This window comes from Pyrgilauda ruficollis, unplaced genomic scaffold, assembly GCF_017590135.1.
Source record: "Pyrgilauda ruficollis isolate IOZ18807 unplaced genomic scaffold, ASM1759013v1 scaffold59, whole genome shotgun sequence".
NCBI classification, from domain to species: domain Eukaryota; kingdom Metazoa; phylum Chordata; class Aves; order Passeriformes; family Passeridae; genus Pyrgilauda; species Pyrgilauda ruficollis.
In genome coordinates, this window is record NW_024527599.1 from 4,137,190 (window position 1) to 4,156,935 (window position 19,746).

A 19,746-nucleotide genomic window follows, 5' to 3' on the forward strand; every position below is an offset into this window, starting at 1 on the left:
AGCTTTTGGGGATGTGGCTTGTCCTTGGTGAGAACAGCCCCTGTGACAGGGCCTGGGGACACCATGCAGGGTCATGGGCTTAGTGGTGCCCTGCGCACTGAGTTTTACCCCCATGCTGGCAGCGTGAGGGTTGAATGGTCACTGTTTGTGGGGCAGGGAGATCACCACTGCTCCCTGCCCTAGGACCCACTGTGGGGCTGTAGGTTGGTAGGGAGGAGTGCTGTGTCCCCAGTGCTGGGTCTGGCCAGGAGCTGTGCTCCATGGCAGGGCAGAGCCCTGGGCACCGTCATGTCCCAAACAGCAGTGGAGGCTGGACCTCCACTCACACCTCTGTCATTGTGGCTGCAGTCAGAGAGCCCGAACGATGCAGCATCTGCACCCCCGAAAGCTGAGCCCCCGAAAGCTGAGTCCCCGAAAGCTGAGCCTGTGAAGAGCCCCGAACCCGCGAAGAGCCCCGAGCCACCTCCTGGGAGAGGGAAGAGCCCAGAGCCGGTGCTGAACGGGGCAGCTGAGAACGGGCTGGAGGGCCCAGCCCCCGAGGCACAGGGAGATGATGGCCAGGGGCTGTCCCGCCGCAAGGTGGTCCGGGTGGTCCGCAAGGTGGTCCACAAAGTTCTGCCAGGGGAGGACGCTGGCAGTGCCAAGGAGCCAGGCCGAGATGCCAAGTCTCCTGAGCCAGTGCCACCCCCAAGGAAGGAGGAAGCAGGCCGTGCCGCTGTCCCAGCTCCCCCAGCCCCGCCACCTCCCCCTTCCGTGGTGCCTTCAGCCCCTGCCAAGCCGGAACCCAAGGATGAGATCTCAGAGGGGCTCAAAACCCTCATGGCAAAGGGCAAATCCAAGGAGCACCGGCCACGGCTCCGGCCGGGGGACAGGCGGGAGAAGTCCCCTGAGCCCGCTGGTGGGGACACAAAGCTGTCCCCGTCCCCGGGCGCTGAAGCCAAACCAGAGCCACCAGTGCAGCTTTCAGGAGGGAAAGCGGAGCCGGCAAAGGCATCTGCTCTGAAACCCACGGCCCTGGAGAGGCACAAGGTACCAGTGTGTGCACAGCAGGGGATGCTCTGACCCGGCGGCGGGTTGTGCTCCCAGTGCAGCATGGTGTGAGCTCACCTGCATGGTTTGCAGTGCTTTTGAGATGCGTGGTGTGGGTGGGAGTCACTTTTTTGGGGCACTTGTGTGTAGCCTCTGACCCGGCGGCGGGTTGTGCCCCCAGTGCAGCATGGTGTGAGCTCACCTGCATGGTTTGCAGTGCTTTTGAGATGCGTGGTGTGGGTGGGAGTCACTTTTTTTGGGCACTTGTGTGTGCTGTGGCCACTCCATCATGCTGCCCCTTGTCTCCCCTCCATTTCATGTGGAGAAGAAGCTGCAGACCAGCGAGAAGCGGCCGACCCCTGTGAAAAATGCCCCAGCTGCCCCCCAGCAGGTGTGTAGGAGTGGTGACCCAGGTCCCTGGACACTGTGGGTACGCACTGATACCCAGCTCTGCCTTCACCCTGGGACCTGCCCCAAGCACTGATGGGCTGCAGGGCTGGGAAAGCCTTGGCAATGGCCCTGATGGTGCCCATGTGCCAGGGCTGTGAGAGCTGTGGGACAGCTAGCCTGGAGCTAATGGTGCTCTGCCCCTAGGCTGCCCCTGGCCCTGCTTCCCCTGGCCCCACATCCGTGCTGAGCCCATCTGAGGAGGCGCAGCTCCGGCTGGAGAGGATCTTCACCACTTCTGTAATTCCAGAGGTGTTGGTGCTTGCGTGTCGCCTTCTCAGGGATGGGGAGGCATGGGCAGCGTGTGGCTGTCCCAGACGTGCCATGTGCTCTGCACACAGTGACTCTACCCGTGTCTGGCTGCCAACCCCATGGCCCGTCTGTGGGTGACACTGGCAGCAGGGAATGGATGACCAGGGCTGTTGGTGGGTTTGGGGATGATTGCCCAGACTAGTGTGCTGGGGATGGGGGCTGCCTGCACCCCGTAGGGGCCCAGGCACACTGTGGTGCCTGGGATGGATGATGTCCTGGTGGTGCTGTGTGATCGTGGCCATGCTGGGGCCCTGTAGCTTGTCAGGGTGCTGCTTCTGCTCTCTGCCTCTCACCCCCTCTCTTCTTTCTCTCCTCCTTCCTTGCTGCCGTTAGCTGGACCCCGCCGCCTCCGCCTCGGCACCCAGCCAGGTACTGTACCCCCGTCCTCAGGAGCCCTCTGCCTCCAGCAGCGACCCCCCGCCATCCTCTGTCTGCCGCTGGGCTGGCGTCTGCGCCCGCGCCTCCTGCTGGAGCGTAAGGCTTTCCCCATCCCACCCTGCTCCGTGGGCTGCCGTGGGGCCGGCGGGTGCCGGGGCAGCCGCGGCTGGGTGCCTCTCCCCTCCCCAGCGAGGTCATGCCAGGAAGCCAGACGTCCCAGGAGGGTGCCCTCAGTGGAGGTGGCACAGCTGGGGTGGGCAGGGGTGTGGAGCAGGGTGTGAAGGAGCAGAGTGCTGGCATAGGCAGGATGCATGGCTCGTGCCGAAGCAGCTGTGGCACGTGGTGCTGGCAGAGCTCAGAGCGGGGTCAGTGGAGTGACCCCCAGCCCCAGGGCTTTGGCAGCAGTGTCCTTCCCAGCTCTGTGTCTGTCCAGCACTGCACTGGACTTGCCACCCCGCTGTCCACAGTGGTGGCTGTGGCACGAGGAGCACCCGCAGGGTTTGGCACAGCGGTGCTTTGCCCCCGCTCGCTCCCCCTCCCCTCTTTCTGTGCTGTGTGTGGGGCAGGGCTGAGCCCTTCTCGCCTTCACCGCCATCTCTCGGCCTCGCCAGGGTCCAGCAGACGATGCGCCGGCAGCTCCCGTTGGCCCCGTCCCTGCTGCAGCTCAGGTTTGGCTTTGGAGCTCATCCTGCTCTCCTTGTGCCAGGGACATTCCCGCTGTGCTGGCCACCAGCCTGGCATTTCCCATGTCAGAGTCCTGGGCCATGTCCTGTATCCCTCCATTACATACCTCAGTGTGTCCTGTGTCCCTACAGCATGTCCCTGCAGCATGTCCCATGTCCCCATAGCATGTCTGGTGTCCCTCATCCTGACACGTGGTTGGCATGGGTGCCTGCTCTCAGGGCTGTGGTTTGGGAGCTTGGCTCCTCCAGGCTCACCCGAGGTGGCCGTAGTGAATGTGCCTGTGGGCCATTGTGTCTTTGTGTCTGTCCCAAGCTGTGGCAGGGCCCTGGTGGTCTCTGCAGCCCTGCACCCACTGGGGTCCCCAGCAGGCAAACTGGGGACATGTGCTGGGAGGGTTTGTGGCTTCTGGAGGTGGCCTGGCTGTCCAGCACATGAGCCCTGCTTCCTCCAGCCCCAGGCATGAGGGGAGGGGGTGAGGCAGGGCAGGGGGCAGGTGACCACAGCCTCTCCACATCTGCTGTCCCACAGGCCAAGACAGAGGAGCAGATAGCAGCCGAGGAGGCCTGGTACGAGACCGAGAAGGTGTGGCTGGTGCACAGGGATGGCTTCTCCTTGGGTGAGCCAGGGGCACTGCTGGGACACAGCACCCCGTCCTTCCTGTGGCGCAGCGAGCCCCCCGACCCCACTGCGGTGTCCCTGGGGGCTGCCAGCACGGCCCCTCTGAGTGCCCTGTGCCCCTCACAGGCAGCCAGCTGCGGCCAGAGGCGGGCAGTCCCCTGCCCGAGGGCAAAGTGAAGGTGAAACTGGACCACGATGGAGCCGTCCTGGAGGTGGAGGAGGACGATGTGGAGAAGGTAGGGCTGCGGGGCGGGGGCCGGCGGGGCAGATCCCAATCCCCGCCTGACCCGCCCCATCTCAACCTTGCTGCCAGGCAAACCCCCCGTCCTGCGACCGCGTGGAGGACCTCGCCAGCCTCCTCTACCTCAACGAGTCCAGCACGCTGCACACGCTGCGCCAGCGCTACGGCGGCAACCTCCTGCACACCTACGCCGGGCCCACCATGGTCATCATCAACCCGCTGAGCTCCCCCTCCATGTACTCTGAGAAGGTGACGCCGCTGTGGGGGGACACCAGAGGGGACAACAGCTGGCACCGCACAGAGGGGGCTGTGGGTGTGGCAGGGTGCTGACCCTTGCCCGTTTCCCCTCCCTGTCCCCATCAGGTCATGCACATGTTCAAGGGGTGCCGCAGGGAGGACACGTCCCCGCACATCTACGCGGTGGCGCAGGCCGCGTACCGCAGCATGCTGATGAGCCGCCAGGACCAGGCCATCGTCCTGCTGGGCGCCAGCGGCAGCGGCAAAACCACCAACTGCCAGCACCTGGTCCAGTACCTCGCCACCATCGCCGGCAGCACCGGCAAGGTCTTCTCTGGTGAGTCCCTGGGTGTGGAGTCCCTTTGTCCTGCCTGCACACGCCCCTTGCTTTGCGGTCACAGCCCCACGCACATGGCAGAGGCTGGACACGCGCCAAGCGGGCTGTCACTGTGTCACGCTGGTGCCTTTGCCGTGCTCCTGGGGGCTGCTGTAGTGCAAGGGAGCAGCAGCACCTGCCCAGCCAGCTCTGGCCCCCTGCACAGCCCCTGCACTGCCCTGCTTGTCTTCCTGCAGTGGAGAAGTGGCAGGCTCTCTACACCATCCTGGAGGCTTTTGGCAATAGCAGCACCGGCATGAACGGCAACGCCACCCGCTTCTCCCAGATCATCTCCCTGGACTTCGACCAGGCTGGGCAGGTGGCGTCTGCCTCTGTACAGGTGAGGGGACCAGGGTGGCCCCCCAGCATGGGAGCTGGTCCATTCTTGCCAGCATGGCTCCCTGTGGTGTGGGAGCCAGCCCATCCTCACGGGAGTGTTGTCCAGAGAGGCTGTAACTGCCCCATCCCCTGTGGCAGTGTTCAAGGCCAGATTGGACAGGACTTGGAGCACCCTGGGATAGGGGAAAGTGTCCTTGCCCATGGCAGGGGTTTGGAACTCACTGATCTTTCAGGTCCCTTCCAATCCAAACCATTCCATGATTCTCCTGGTGTTTCCTACACTACGAGCTCTGCCTTAGATCCCCAGCCATGCTCGCAGTGCTCAGCAGCCTGGCATCCTGCTCTTGTCCTTGCTCACACCTAGATCAGGTGGGATCCCTGTCCGTGCTGAGTTAGTCCCAAAATCAGGGGATGTGTCTTCAAGACACCTCCCTGCTGTGATGACAGCAGAGCTCTTAAAATGCAGGAGATATACTCCATGCTCTTGTAGTAGCATTCACTGAGGAGAGATGCTCATGGGCTGTTTGGGTGATGTTTGCACTCACATGGTGCCCTGCAGGGGGAGGGAGACACTCACAGCTCCCTGGGGACCCTGGATAGGCAGCAAAGGTGGGGTGGGTTGGGGGGTCTCAGTGGGGCACTTGGGGACAGTTCCCAATTGTCCCACCTCTGCCAGACACTGCTGCTGGAGAAGCTGCGCGTGGCCCGGCACCCGGCCAACGAGGCCACCTTCAATGTCTTCTACTACCTGCTGGCCTGCTCTGACAGCACCCTGCGGTGAGCTGGGGGGAGGGCATGGCCTCCGTCGTGGGGGGAATCTCTGGGACCTCCCCCACGGGGCCAATCGTGGTGTTTATCCCTGCAGGACTGAGCTTCACTTCAACCACCTGGCAGAGAACAATGTCTTCGGCATCGTGCCCCCCTCCAAGGTTGTTGCCATGGGGGGCTGTAGGGGAAGATGGGGGTCTCTGGCCCATTTCAATGCAGGGGGAGGCAGAGCTGGGCTCCCAGACCAATGGCTCCTGTTGTTTTCCACAGCCAGAGGAAAAGCAGAAGGCAACCCAGCAATTCAGCAAGCTCCTGACAGCCATGAAGGTGATGGGCATCTCAGGAGATGAGCAGAAAGCCTTCTGGCTCATCCTGGGGGCCATCTACCATCTGGGAGCCGCCGGGGCAACCAAAGGTAACAAGCTGGGAGCCAATAATGAGGGGAGATTTGAGACTGATGGATGTGAGGGGTTCCAGAGATACCTTGCAAACAGCCTGCAGTGCAGCCAAGCCCTGGGGGAGAGGGTGGGAGGCTGTGCCAGCTGAGGGACAGTGCCCTGCCACCCTGAGTGCTCTGGTGCACCCAGCTTTGTCCCCATGGTGGGGTGGTCTCATTAACTGGTGGGAATTGAACATTGCCAGACCCTGGGCTGGCCCCTGCCAACTTGGGGAGTGGGGCCTGGGTGGGGCCGAGGCAGTTGGGGGGTGTCCCCTATTCCCAGTGTAACGCTTTCCCTCCCTCCTCCTTGCAGACCCACTGGCAGATGGAGCTGGTAATGGGAGTGGGGAGGGCTCTGCTCTGGGGGGTGCCATGCAGTGCAGATTTGGGGGCTGCAGTGGGGGCTTGGGGTGCTGCTGGTGTGCTGGGATCAACCTTGACCCTGGTTGGGTCCTGGCAGCTCCAAATTTGCCTGCTGCTCGTGAGGAGCCCCATCCCAGTCCTGTCAGCACCATTGGTGGTGTGGGTCAGGGCTGCCCTGGCACACAGCACTCACCATGGGTGTGAGTCTCCCACAGCACCAGCTTTGCTCTCCATTCCTGGGGATGGCAAATTTGGCTTTGGGGGCTGCTCTTCTCCCCCTGTGGCTTTCTCTTTCTGCCTGTTGTGCTGGAAGCCCCTGTGGTGCTGCAGGGAGAGCTGGGCGTGTCATCCCCCAAAATGGGCACCTGGAGCTGGTGGCTGCACCCAGGGAATTTGCAGCCCTGGGGAAAAAGATGATCTGGGGATGAAGAAGGAGAGACCAGAGGGGTCTGGATGCACACTGGGGCACAGGGCTGGCCTGTGGGGTGTTCTTGGGGTGCAGTGCTGGCCCATGGGGTGCTCTCAGGGCACTAGAGGGCAGCAGGGCCCTGCTGCAGCCACCACAGCGGGATGCTCAGGCAACTCCGGAGCCTCTCCATGGGAGCCTCTCCATGGGAGGCTGCTGTGGGGGGATCCCAGATCCTGCTTGGGGGGAGCATTGTTACATCCTGCTCGGAGTGGGCATCCCACCTCCGGGTCTGTGCTGTTGCTGCTGCTGCTGAAGCCTCCCCTGCATCTCGTGGTCGCTGGAGTGCTCAGAGCTGAGTTGCAGCAGCCCCACAATTTCCTTGGCCCCGGGCTGGATCCAAAAGTGGCTCCCCATGTGCTGGGGCAGAGCCGGGCTGCTCCCCAACAGTGCCCATGGTGCGGGGGGCTCAAAGGGAAGGGGCCGCCACGCTGGTCACGGTTTGTCACTGCAGCAGTGCCTGGGGAGGGGGCAGGCGTGGCATGTGCGGTGGCGTGGTGGCAGGAGGGCGTCCCCGTGCCGTCGTGTGCCGTTGTTTCTAACCCGTGTCTCTGTTCGCATGGTGCATGCTGCCCTTTGCAATGCAGACGCCGACGAAGGTAAAGTCCCGTTCTCCGTGTGTCTCTGGCCTCCCCTTCCCCCGTGCCACCCTCATCCCGTTTCCATGTCCCTGTGTGTCACCATTAACCTGCTCCCACCGCCCGCAGCGTCCGTGTCTCTGTGTCTGTCTGTCTGGCTGCGGTGCAGCTGTGTCACCAAGCAGGGACATGTCCCCTTGTGGGGTGGCTCAGAGCCTCAGAGGTCCCTGGTAGTGGTGGCAAGGGGTCTGTGCTCCACACCAGTGTGGCTCCAGGCTCAGCCCTGCAGCAGCACAAAGCCATTCACCCCTAGCTCCTCTTACACCCAAACATCTGTGTCTCCTCAAACCCCAAAACGTGCTCCCACTGCGCCCATCATCCCTAACCTACTCTGTGGCTCCCTAAGATCATCCCAGGCCTGTTTGGAAATGCTCCCCATTTTTAGGGGTGCCCTTCCTGGCCCTGAACCCCCTTCTCCACCCTTCAGCTGGGAGGAAGCAGTTTGCACGGCACGAGTGGGCTCAGAAAGCCGCGTACCTGCTGGGCTGCAGCCTGGAGGAGCTCTCCTCTGCCATCTTCAAGCACCAGCCCAAGGGCACCCTGCAGCGCTCCACCTCCTTCCGGCAGGGCCCCGATGAGTCTCCTCTGGGGGACAGTGGCACAGGTAGGGTGAGGTATGGGGGGGACAGGGGTGGCCCCAGGGGATACCAGGTTGAGGACACTCAGGCTTGCTTTGGCCAGGTCCCAAGCTGACGGCGCTGGAGTGCCTGGAGGGCATGGCAGCTGGCTTATACTCTGAGCTCTTCACGCTCCTCATCTCCCTCCTCAACAGGTACGTGCTGGGGGGCCAGCAGGAGAGCGGGGGGGTGCCTGGCCGCACCCACTGACCCCACTGTGTCCCTTTGTGCTCCCCCCAGGGCGCTGAAATCGAGCCAGCACTCGGTGTGCTCCGTGACAGTGGTGGACACCCCTGGGGCACAGAACCCCAAGCTGGCGGGGCAGAGCCGGGGGGCCACCTTCGAGGAGCTCTGCCACAACTACGCCCAGGAGCGCCTGCAGCAGCTCTTCCACCAGCGCACCTTTGCCCGCGAGCTGGAGCGATACAAGGAGGTACCAGGGACACCCAGGGCTGCCATTGCCTCCTCCACTCCTGCCCTCCCATACCCACATGAACATCTCCTACGTGCCCCCCTGATTTCTTATGCAGTGGTCACTGTGGACCAGTCCAGCCAGAGCAGCTCTGACACGATGCTCAGTGCCCAGGGTTGCTGTGCTGGCTGTGGAGCACAGCACAGGAGGGCTGGGCTGGGAGGTGGTGGAGTGGCTGTGGGTGATGATGATGGTGGTCACTGCTTCTCCATCTCAGCACTGACAGCCTATGGGGACCCTTCCACATGTCCTGGTCCTCCCTTAGCATTCTGCATCACTCTGAACCCCATCAGGACCAACACCCTGATGGGCTCACACTCCCTATCACTGCTGCTCTGCAGTGTGGGCACTCACCTGCCTCTGTTTCTCTGTTCCCTCTGACCAGGAGAACATAGAGCTCGCCCTGGCTGATGCTGAGCCCAGCTCCTCTGGCTCCATAGCTGCTGTGGACCAGTCCTCACACCAGGCACTGGTAAGCACTTTCCACTCTTCCTTCCAGCCACATCATGGCAGCAGATGGGCAGCTTTTTGGCATTTTGGTGGTAGAGGGGAAGGAAAGGATCTGTTGGCCATGAGAACATGGGTGTGAGTGTGTGTGCAGCCCACATACTTATCCCACAGCATGGTTTTACCCTCTTGTCCTGGGAGCTGCCTGTGCTGTGGACAGGGGACCTGGAGATTTCTGGGATCCTCTGGTTTTCAAAGTGCTCTGGTCCCCAGGATTCTCTGGTCCCCAAGGTGCTCAGGTTCCTAGTGTCCGTGGGTCCCCAAGGTTCTCCAGTCTCTGGGGTCTTCCAGTCCCTGTTGGAGGAGGCTGTTGGCACTATCCCAGTGCTGAGTTTCAGCCCAGCACTGCATTTCCCACCTCAGTGAGATGTGCTGCCAGAGTGTCCTATAGGGACCCTTTCCCTTCTGGGTCTCCACTAATCAGGAACCCTCTCACACAGTGTGAGGTTGGGTGCTCCCTGGGTGCCCTGTGTTACCCCATGTCCCTGCCCTGGGGGACTCTGGTGTGCTGGGGTGGCTGCCAACGTGGTGACCCTGCAGGTCCGGTCTCTGGCCCGCACGGACGAGGCGCGGGGACTGCTGTGGCTTCTGGAGGAGGAGGCTTTGCAGCCAGGCGGCAATGAGGACACCTTGCTGGAGAGGCTCTTCTCCTACTATGGCCCCCAGGAAGGGGGCAAAGAAGGTATGGAGGGGGCCCTGGAACCATAGGGATGTGTCCACTACACCAGAAACCTTTCTAGTAGAAGATGTCCCTGCCCATGGCAGGGGGTTGGAATGAGATGATCTTTAGGGTGTCTTCCAACCCAAGCCATTCTGGCATTCTGTGAATGCCCCAGTGAAACACTGGTGCCCAGGGCTGTGCCCACTGGTGCTGTGTTTCCCTTCAGGGCACAACCCGCTGCTCCCCAGTGACAAACCCCGACACTTCCTCCTGGGACACAGCTCAGGGACCAACTGGGTGGAGTACGATGCTACGGGATGGCTCAACTACGTCAAGCACAACCCAGCCTCCCAAAACGCCTCAGTCTTGCTGCAGGAGTCCCAAAAGTGAGCAGGGTGCTGGGGTGGGAGCATGGCAGGGGGGAGAGGTGACGTGGGGGGTGACGTGTCCTCCGTGCCCTGCAGGAAGGTGATCAGCAGCCTGTTTGCCGGGCGCGGCGGCTCGGCGCTGGTGCTGTCGGGCTCGGTGGCGGGGCTGGAGGGGGGCTCCCAGCTGGCCCTGCGCCGGGCCACCAGCATGCGCAAGACCTTCACCACCGGCGTGGCTGCCGTCAAGAAGAAATCCCTCTGCATCCAGATCAAGCTGCAAGTGGTGAGTGAGGGCATGCCGAGGGGAATCCCTGCATCTGGCTGGGGGATCTGGCTGGGGCACCGCCGCACGTCACTGCTCACCCTGCTCTGCCGCACCCACAGGACGCCCTCATCGACAGCATCAAGAAGTCCAAGCTGCACTTTGTGCACTGCTTCCTGCCCAAGGCGGGGGGCGGCGGGGACCCCCAGGCTGTGCCGTGCCGGCGGGTGAGCGGCAGTGAGCTGGAGCTGCCAGCAGAGCACTGCGAGGCCGGGCTGATGCAGCTGGACGTGCCCCTGCTGCGCGCCCAGCTCCGCGGCTCCCGCCTGCTCGACGCCCTCCGCATGTACCGCCAAGGTGAGCCCTGGCAGCAGCACCAGGGGATGGACAACAGCCAGGTCCCAGCTGCATCTTCTCACTAGAGAGCCAAAGACCCCCAGGAGTCTCTTCAGCACGTGCCCTTGCTCTGAACTCTGGAGCCTCTCCCCAGGGTGGTCCCGTCCCTGTCCCCACTCCCCTGCTGGGCTGTTATCTGCCCTGGGGACAGGCATGGCCTTAATTGGGTGTCTCCCCTGGCACCGCTGGTTCCTGGCAGAAATCCCATTGGCATCCAGCCCCCGTCCTGCTGGAACGAGAGCCTCTGGGTTGTGCTCAGCAAAGCATTTATCGATACATTGGCTGGCCAGCCACCTGGCCGAGGGTTTATTGCTTGGAGGCCGGACCCTTCCTGCCACGATTGGAAATCAATGCCACCTGCACACCTCCTGGATCGATGGCTGTGTCCAGCCGCCCGTGCCGGGGTCAACGTTCCCATCAATACCTCATCGTTAATTAAGATATGGAGGCTTGGTGCTGGAGCCTGATGCAGGAGTTGGCTGTGGCTCAGAGTGGAGCCAGAGCAGGACTTGCACAGGCAACATGTGTCGCTGTTCTCCCCCCGAGGAGGGATCTGGCCGCTTTCTCCTCAGATCCCAGCCAAAACTGCTGGAGGATGCAGCCAAGGAAAACCTCCCGAGGAGGCTGAGGGCATTCCAGCTATGCCTGACCCCATGGGGAGCTTGTGTCACGTGGGGTGACCCCGTCAGCTCACCCAAAACATGAGCCCCAGCATGTCAGGGCACGTGGGGCTGTCCCTGGCCATCCCCTGGGCATCCACACAGCCCCACTCTCCCTTGCTTCCCCAGGTTACCCTGACCACATGGTGTTTGCGGAGTTCAGGCGGCGCTTTGATGTCCTGGCCCCACACCTGACCAAAAAGCATGGGCGCAACTACATCGTGGTGGATGAGAAGCGGGTAGGTGCCCCATGTCAGAGTCACTGCTGTGGTCCAGGGTCCCCTGCACCTCAAAGGGCTTAGCCCTGACACCTTTCCCTCCTTGCAGGCAGTGGAGGAGCTCCTGGAATCACTGGACCTGGAGAAGAGCAGCTATCACATGGGCTTGAGCCGGGTATGGTGCCCGACACCACCGGGTGTGGGTGTGGGCAGGGCTGTGCGTCATGGCACGGTGGGACAGCAAAAGGGCAGCACTGTTCACTCCCACCCACGGCATTCCTCATGCCCAGGGAATAAAACTCCACGGTGGGACAGGGCCAGTGCCTGCAGAGGGGACAGACACATCCCCACCAGCGGGAGGGTGGCACGGCGTGGCTGGAGGGATGCCGGCACCCATTGCTGTCCTGCTCCCCTCCCACAGGTGTTTTTCCGGGCTGGATCACTGGCCAGGCTGGAGGAGCAGCGGGACACACAGACCAGCAGGAACATCACCCTTTTCCAGGCGGCGTGCAGGGGCTTCCTGGCACGGCAGCACTTCAAGAAGAGAAAGGTTCGTCCCAGCGACTCTCCCCTCCCCGCTCTGCTGCACAATTTCGCCTAAAATGGGCAGTGCAGCCTTTCTGCGCCTCCTGGGCCAGCACCTCCTCCTCCCGCCTCCCCCGGAGCCGTGGGGGGCCAGGGGGAACCGGGGGGCCAGGGGGAACCGGCAGGGAGGCTGCTGGGCATCGCCGCTGAAGGATGAAGCCACACTTCAGCTCCTACTTTTATCATTAGAGAAGGTGTAAAATAGGCGTCTTACAGTGCCTCATCTTCCCGGGATTAGCATTTAGGGGGCTGGAGAGGATCAAACAGCAGATTTGCTGGTGCAATTAGCCCAAATGCTGATGAAGGGAAGCATGCCGGGGTGCTGGCAGGGGTGCTGAGCACCCACACGCCCGCTTTGCCCTGCTGGTGGCCCTGTACTGACCCCATACCCCTGCTGACCCCGTGCCCTGCACAGATCCAGGATTTGGCCATCCGGTGCGTGCAGAAGAACATCAAGAAGAACAAAGGGGTGAAGGATTGGCCCTGGTGGAAGCTCTTCACCACGGTGCGGCCCCTCATCGAGGTGCAGCTCACCGAGGACCAGATCCGCGGCAAAGACGTGGGTATCCATGCTGGGGGATGCTGGATGGAGCAGGGAGGGCTTGGGGGAGCGTTGGCCCTGGGCAGGGCCCCACAGTGGGGTGGGATGCAGGACCCCATGGTGGGGTCACATGCAGAAACTAATGGTGGGGTGGGATGCAGGATCCTGTGGTGGATTAGGATACAGGATCCCACAGTGGGTTGGGATGCAGGAGTCCACGATGGGGTGAGATGCAGGACCACGTCTGCCTGTGCCCCATCAGCACCAGGCTCGAATTGCTCCCTAATTTGCGAATCAGCATGTCATTAGCATCCCGAGAGCCGGCTGTTGCTTGAGCCCAATTACAAGCGTGGAGAATGGAAATGAAACCGTGCGCCGAGAGGCAAATGCGGGGGCTCCGCTCGCACTGGCAACCAGACACTGGTGCACCCGGCGAGCACGAGCTGCTGCCTGGCTCAGCTTTCACTCTGACCTGCTGGGGACAGGCACCTGGGTGGGGGCACCTGGGCAGGGGCACCTGGGCCCCTTGCTGCGCCTCCAGACTGTGCTGGGACCAGAGGAGGAGAGAGGAAGATGTTAGCAGCCAGACATGCTTCCACAGCACTGCCTGGTGGTCCCTGGGCATCCTGGCGGGCCCCCTCCCTCCCCACCTCAGCTGGGTGCACCCAAACCCTTCAGCAAGCTGCTGGTGTGTGGATTTGCTCCCACCTCCTCTCGCGGGGGATGTGGGTACCCCTCTGCAGCTTTTCTGGGACTGCCTGGCATTTCGACACCATTTATGGGGTTGCAGTCGGCACGACAGCAGAGTGGGTTGGGGAAAGTCCCTGCCCAGCCCTTGGCAGGGGAGAGCAGCCCCAGGGAGCTCCCACCCTGCTCATCCTGTGCAGGGGGGTGCTGGGGAGGGGCAAAGAACTGCCAGCCTCCTACCCGCCAGCCTCTTCCCTGCGCCTGCCCCCTCCCTCACCGCCCGCTCTGTTGCAGGAAGAGATCCAGCAGCTGAAGAGCAAACTTGAGAAGGTGGAGAAGGAGCGTAACGAGCTGCGGCTCAACAGCGACCGCCTGGAGAGCAGGGTAGGTCTTTACCTCTGCCAGGATGGGGTATGGTGCCATGCCAGCCTGCCCCAGCCCAGGGTCCCATTCCCCCTGCCACCCACAGATCACAGAACTGACATCAGAGCTGACAGACGAGCGCAACACCGGCGAGTCGGCCTCGCAGCTGCTGGACGCTGAGACAGCCGAGAGGCTGCGGGCTGAGAAGGAGATGAAGGACCTGCAGGTAAGTGTGCCCCTCCCCGGCCTCGCAGTGTCTCCTGTCCCCCTCAAGTGCTTACCACGGCCATGTCCCCTCCCAGGCCAAGTACGATGCCCTGAAGAAGCAGATGGAGTCGATGGAGATGGAAGTGATGGAGGCTCGGCTCATCCGGGCAGCCGAGCTCAATGGGGAGCTCGACGATGATGATTCAGGTACTGTCCTGCCTCCAGTGCTGGCTGCTGACCCTGCAGTGTCCCCTTCTCCCTGTGCCACCCCCACAGCCCCTTGGTGACCACTTTCCCCACACAGGTGGCGAATGGCGGCTGAAATACGAACGAGCAGTGCGGGAGATCGACTTCACCAAGAAACGGCTGCAGCAGGAGCTGGAGGACAAGCTGGAGGTGGAGCAGCAGGGCAAGAGGCAGCTGGAGCGCAAGGTGAGTGGGGGCTCAGCTCTAGGGACTCCCTGGTCCCCTCAGCGTGGCAAGGACAGCAGGGACATGGTGGCATCCCAGAGCCCTCACTGCCTGCCCGCCTCTGCCCGCAGCTGGCGGACCTGCAGGCGGACAGCGAGGAGGGCCAGCGGGCGCTGCAGCAGCTGAAGAAGAAGTGTCAGCGCCTGGCTGCCGAGCTGCAGGACACCAAGCTGCACCTTGAGGGACAGCAGGGGCGAAACCACGACCTGGAGAAGAAGCAGCGGAGGTGGGGACCGTGCGCTGGCAGTGGTGGGGACATGGGGGACACGCCTCTGGTGAAGTGGCATTACCATTTTAGCAGGGATTTGGGCACCTCACCAGCTCCTACTTGGCCGAGGTGTCTCCAGCAGGATGGGGCTGCCAAAGTTGGATGTGTTTGCTGGGGGGGATCCCCATGCCCTTTTGGGGGGCGCAGAGCTGAGTGATCCCATCCATGTGGGGTCATGCCCCATGGTGGAGGCTGCTGGTGCCCTGCATCTCCACTCGGCACGCGCTGCCATCCCGTCCCCTCTCCCAGCCCCAAAGTTTGCTAACGTTATTAAGCAGCAGGGACGCTTTCATCTCATTATGGTAATGATCGCACACACAAATACAGCGAGAGAATCCAATCTAATTAATTTCAATTTCCGCGGATTGGAGTCTGTGCTAATGCAGCTGTTTATTACCCAGCGCAAGGAAAAATGGGGATTAGCTGCCGAGGTGTTTAACGCAGGTCACAAACTCAAGCGCAGGGTTGTTTTCCAAGCCCCAGAGGCAGTGATTTTGGAGCAAACCCAGCTGATCCCATCCCAGGGGCACTGGAAGAGATTGCCACATTGCTGCCTGGCTACAGGCTGTGCTGAGCACTCCTTCAGCAGGGGCTTGTGTCCCGTCCAGGGGATCGTGTGTCCCCTGTGGGGATGGGACTGGTGCCATGTCATGTGGAACTCCCACACTGGGATGCAGCTGTGGGAGCTGAGGTACCACAAGAGCCCATCTCTCCTAGAGACCCTTCCATGTCCTGCTTGGCAGGTTTGGTGTCCCCAGCTGCTTTGGAGTAGCCAAGCCCCTGCCATTGGCAGGCACAGTCCCACGGGCACATGCTGGCCCTGGAGAACAGCTGAGGTGCTGCTGGGGTTGGTGATGCAGGTGCTTGCACTCCCCTTTAGCATGGAGTGAAGGCATCAGGAGGAGTGTCTGAGTGACTCCGTGCCACCGTGCTGGCAATTAAAGACTCATCAACAGTGTGTTTCAAACAAGCACTCAGCAGCACACCACCCTTCCCAGTGCTTGCTGCTGAAGGAAGGGGCTGCTCGGTGCAGTGTCCCTGGCACAGGGCTGAGGATCAGTCCCTGGGGTGCTGAGTGTTCACCCCACTCTCCCTGTGCAGGTTTGACAGCGAGCTCTCACAGGCGCATGAGGAGGCGCAGCGGGAACGGCTGCAGCGGGAGAAGCTGAGCCGAGAGAAGGATGTGCTGGTGGCTGAGGTCTTTGGCCTCAAGCAGCTGCTGGAGGTGAGTAGCCCCCCGACCCTCCCCAGCCTCCCAGTCAGCGGGTGCCCTGGGCTGATGGTGACCCTGTCTCTCGCAGGACAGGGACTCGGACATCGCAGGGCTGACACAGAAGGTGGAGGCGCTGGAGGCAGAGCTGCAGGACATCTCCTCCCAGGAGTCAAAGGACGAAGCCTCCCTGGCCAAGGTGAAGAAACAGCTGAGGGACCTGGAGGCGAAGGTCAAAGACCAGGAGGAGGAACTGGATGAGCAGGCTGGGACCATCCAGATGCTGGAGCAGGTACAGCGGGGAGGGGCGAGGTTTCTGGGTGGGGTGGTTTCATGCAGGGCTGTTATTACCTGGGCTGGGCTTGCCTGGGAAGAGGAGGCGGTCGCCCTGAGCCCGGCGGCAGGCCAGGCATCGCCGCGGCCGACACGGCTCCTGGCCCTCCGTGCCATGGCCCGGCAGGTCACCATGGGGCGGGCAGCCCAGCTGGCCTCAGACCGGGGGGTTTTCAGGGTGAGTGGTGACTGGAGAGTGGTATGGAGGGGTGCCCACGTTCCCTTCACTCTGACCACATCCCCACCATTTACAGGCGAAGCTGCGGCTGGAGATGGAGATGGAGCGGCTGCGGCAGACCCACGCCAAGGAGGTGGAGAGCCGTGATGAGGAGGTGGAGGAGATCCGGCAGTCGTGCCAGAAGAAGGTAGGGCTCAGCTGTGTCCTCTCTGCCCAGGAGGGCCTGGGATGCATCCCCATGCCCTGGCTGGGTACTGGGAGCTGCCAGCTGGGCACCGTCATGCAGCACCCGGCTCCCACGCAGCGACCACAGCCCGGCTCCACCGGCCCGGCGGGTCCGACCAGTCCTTCTGCTGCCCGGGCCAGCACACGCCGGGCTTTGTGCCTCTGGTTGCGCAAACACGCAGTGGTGGGGTCACAGTGTCTCCAGGCTGTGGGGACACGTGAGGAGGGGTCATGACCCCTCCCCACCGCCCTGACTGGCTGCCCCCTGTCTGTTCCCCAGCTGAAGCAGATGGAGGTGCAGCTGGAGGAGGAGTATGAGGACAAGCAGAAGGTGCTGAGAGAGAAGCGGGAGCTGGAGAGCAAGTTATCTGCTGTCAGCGAGCAGGTGGGGTGAAGGGCAGCTGGGCACCTGCCTTGCTTTGGGGACCCTGAGGTGGCCGTGGTGGGGTGGACACCCCTCTGGCGTGGAACTGTGGCAAAGTTTCCCCTGCCACAGGCCAACCAGAGGGACTTTGAGACGGAAAAGCGCCTGCGCCGGGACCTGAAGAGAACAAAGGCGCTGCTGGCTGATGCTCAGATCATGCTGGACCACCTGAAAAACAACGCACCCAGCAAGAGGGAGATCACCCAGCTCAAGAATCAGGTGTGCATCTAGACACTCCTTATACTGCAGGCTTCGAGGGACACAGGGAGTCCCTGTTCCCTGGCCAGGCACTGAGCTATATCCCTGCAGCTGGAAGAGTCGGAGTTCACCTGTGCAGCCGCTGTCAAGGCCCGCAAATCCATGGAGGTGGAGATCGAGGACCTCCACCTGCAGATTGATGACCTTGCCAAGGCCAAGGCAGCGGTGAGTGGGTTTGGGTTGTGATGAACCATGGTGGGGCCATGCCCCGTTTGCACCCAGGGTGGCCCCACGCTGTTTGGAGTGGGTTTGGGGGGTGAGTGTCCCATTCTTGGGAAGGAGTGGGAGACAACTGTGTCTCCCTACAGCTGGAGGAGCAGCTGAGCCGTCTGCAACGGGAAAAGAATGAAGTGCAGAGCCGGCTGGAGGAGGACCAGGAGGACATGAATGAGCTGATGAAGAAGCACAAGGCAGCTGTGGCCCAGGTGAAGTGGGAGGATCTGCTGCACCCACCCGACCCCCTCAAGATGCCCCTCTTGGAGCCAGTGCAGTGGGATCGCCACTGATGGCCCTGGTGTGTCCTGCAGGCATCCCGGGACCTGGCGCAGATGAATGACCTCCAGGCACAGCTGGAGGAGGTCAGCAAGGAGAAGCAGGAGCTGCAGGAGAAGGTGAGGATGCACCCTGAGTGAAGCTAGGACAATGGGGGACACCCAGAGACCTGCTGCCCACACCATGCAGGACTGCCATGCACCATGGGGATACAGAGCAGTCTGCTGGGAAGCTCTGCATCAGGATGGGAGCAGCATGGCCAGTAGCTCTCCTCCAGGACAGCGTGGCAGTGGGGGCAGGGTGATTGTGGTTGAGACTGAGGCTGTGCCCTCTCCCGCAGCTGCAAGGTCTGCAGAGCCAGCTGGAGTTCCTGGAGCAATCCATGGTGGACAAGTCGCTGGTGAGCCGGCAGGAGGCCAAAATCCGTGAGCTGGAGACCAGGCTGGAGTTCGAGAGGACACAAGTCAAGCGCCTGGAGGTAGTCACAGGGCTTTTCCTCTGCACCAGCTGGGACAGGGGTGCACCAGGACCATCATGAAGCTGCCTGAGAGTTTTCTGAGTGCCTCCCCTCCCCACGACCCCCCACGCTGCAGCCCTCCCCCTCTGGCAGCCCATCCCTGTCTCCACAGGGAAGGCTCCCTGCAAGCACTGATAACAGTAATCCAGCGCCCAGCCCAGCAAAGTGCTGCTCTTTCCCTGCATCGACTTAGGGAAATTATAGACTCCCCAGTCCCGCGAACGCAGCCTGTTTTATATTCTGCCTCCGCAGCTCTGCCGGGGAGCGCGGCAGCTTAGCTCTCCTCTTCATATTTTCCAAGCTATTATTTCCTTCTCCACTCTCTCTGCCTGGGCCATAAATATGCAGCGGCTGGCTCAGTGGCTGGGGGAGAACGGGAGCTATTTTTTCCCTACGTTACATGTTTTAATTACTTCACACACAGTTAAATCTATTTTTCCAATTCAACAAAGCCCTTGCTGTTGTTCTGCCCCTTCCCTAGCCCTGGCCCTGGGGTGGTTTCTCCTCCATCTCCTTGTGTAAATTGATGGGAGGGGGATCTGTCTTCGCATCATCGGCTGGTGGGTGTTGGGGTGAGGGTAGACCTGCGGGGTGAGAGGTCCGTGGGGGGATTTGGGGTGACCCCGCTGCTCGGCAGAGCCTGGCCACGCGGCTGAAGGAGAACATGGAGAAGCTGACGGAGGAGCGGGATCAGCGCGCAGCCGCCGAGAACCGCGAGAAGGAGCAGAACAAGCGGCTGCAGCGGCAGCTCCGTGATGTCAAGGAGGAGATGGGCGAGCTGGCCAAGAAGGAGGCAGAAGCCAGCCGCAAGAAGCACGAGCTGGTGAGGAACCCGGGATAGGGCCAGGCAGGGCACATGGGGGTGTTCCCTGAGGAATGTGGCTCATCCCACTCCCTCCCCGCAGGAGATGGACCTGGAGAGCCTGGAAGCTGCCAACCAGAGCCTGCAGTCAGACCTGAAGCTGGCCTTCAAGCGCATCGGGGACCTGCAGGCGGCCATCGAGGATGAGATGGAGAGTGACAGCAATGAGGACCTCATCAACAGGTGAGAGCACCTGGGCCCAGCTCCCCTGCATCCCTGGGGGTCACTGCTTCCCCATGCCACTTCAGAAATGCCACAGGGACCCCTTGGCTCTGCCTGGCCCTGGCAGGATGCTGTCTGTGCATCCATCCATGCATCGTGCACGCGTGCATCTGTCCATGCACCCGTGTCTGTTCATCCATGCATCGGGCACCTGTGCACACAGGCATCAGTCCATGCATCTGTGCATCCATCCCTCCGTCCACCCGCAGCCCCCATGAGCTTCAACCACTTGTGGAGGTGCCTGAAATGCATCCAGGATCCTGCCAGCTGGCTGGAAACAGCCCAGGGAGCCCCAGGAGCCAGGGCAGCACAAGCTGGCAGGAGGTTTGGGATGCTGGGATCCAGCCCAGCCCAGGATAGAATTATAGAATCATACAATTGTTTAGGTTGGGAAAGACCTCTGAGATA

General features: G+C 62.0%; 1 protein-coding gene across 15 annotated transcripts in view; it reads left to right on the forward strand.

Annotated features, from left to right (window-relative positions):
• MYO18A (myosin XVIIIA) overlaps positions 1-19,746 on the forward strand; it is a 32,421-nt gene that overhangs the window by 6,530 nt on the left and 6,145 nt on the right. For 3 of the 15 annotated variants that reach the window (XM_041482620.1, XM_041482622.1, XM_041482625.1), the window contains exons 1-39: positions 2,247-2,262; positions 2,778-2,834; positions 3,379-3,466; positions 3,595-3,704; positions 3,782-3,958; positions 4,073-4,283; positions 4,520-4,662; positions 5,338-5,438; positions 5,527-5,590; positions 5,700-5,844; positions 7,285-7,296; positions 7,763-7,939; positions 8,017-8,107; positions 8,193-8,385; positions 8,810-8,896; positions 9,472-9,613; positions 9,819-9,978; positions 10,057-10,243; positions 10,345-10,579; positions 11,407-11,516; positions 11,605-11,670; positions 11,917-12,045; positions 12,496-12,639; positions 13,603-13,692; positions 13,778-13,897; positions 13,974-14,085; positions 14,183-14,310; positions 14,421-14,575; positions 15,719-15,842; positions 15,919-16,119; positions 16,415-16,525; positions 16,844-16,948; positions 17,060-17,206; positions 17,297-17,410; positions 17,554-17,670; positions 17,773-17,856; positions 18,078-18,215; positions 18,892-19,077; positions 19,160-19,299. In XM_041482620.1, the coding sequence (XP_041338554.1) occupies positions 3,911-3,958; positions 4,073-4,283; positions 4,520-4,662; positions 5,338-5,438; positions 5,527-5,590; positions 5,700-5,844; positions 7,285-7,296; positions 7,763-7,939; positions 8,017-8,107; positions 8,193-8,385; positions 8,810-8,896; positions 9,472-9,613; positions 9,819-9,978; positions 10,057-10,243; positions 10,345-10,579; positions 11,407-11,516; positions 11,605-11,670; positions 11,917-12,045; positions 12,496-12,639; positions 13,603-13,692; positions 13,778-13,897; positions 13,974-14,085; positions 14,183-14,310; positions 14,421-14,575; positions 15,719-15,842; positions 15,919-16,119; positions 16,415-16,525; positions 16,844-16,948; positions 17,060-17,206; positions 17,297-17,410; positions 17,554-17,670; positions 17,773-17,856; positions 18,078-18,215; positions 18,892-19,077; positions 19,160-19,299 (4,517 nt within the window). In that variant the 5' untranslated portion in view covers positions 2,247-2,262; positions 2,778-2,834; positions 3,379-3,466; positions 3,595-3,704; positions 3,782-3,910. Of the gene's footprint in view, positions 1-348; positions 1,030-1,357; positions 1,421-1,623; positions 1,729-2,121; positions 2,158-2,246; positions 2,263-2,777; positions 2,835-3,378; positions 3,467-3,594; positions 3,705-3,781; positions 3,959-4,072; positions 4,284-4,519; positions 4,663-5,337; positions 5,439-5,526; positions 5,591-5,699; positions 5,845-7,284; positions 7,297-7,762; positions 7,940-8,016; positions 8,108-8,192; positions 8,386-8,809; positions 8,897-9,471; positions 9,614-9,818; positions 9,979-10,056; positions 10,244-10,344; positions 10,580-11,406; positions 11,517-11,604; positions 11,671-11,916; positions 12,046-12,495; positions 12,640-13,602; positions 13,693-13,777; positions 13,898-13,973; positions 14,086-14,182; positions 14,311-14,420; positions 14,576-15,718; positions 15,843-15,918; positions 16,120-16,414; positions 16,526-16,843; positions 16,949-17,059; positions 17,207-17,296; positions 17,411-17,553; positions 17,671-17,772; positions 17,857-18,077; positions 18,216-18,891; positions 19,078-19,159; positions 19,300-19,746 lie in introns of those variants that run through there. The other 12 variants (XM_041482631.1, XM_041482629.1, XM_041482626.1 and 9 more) reach the window with 10 other exon arrangements.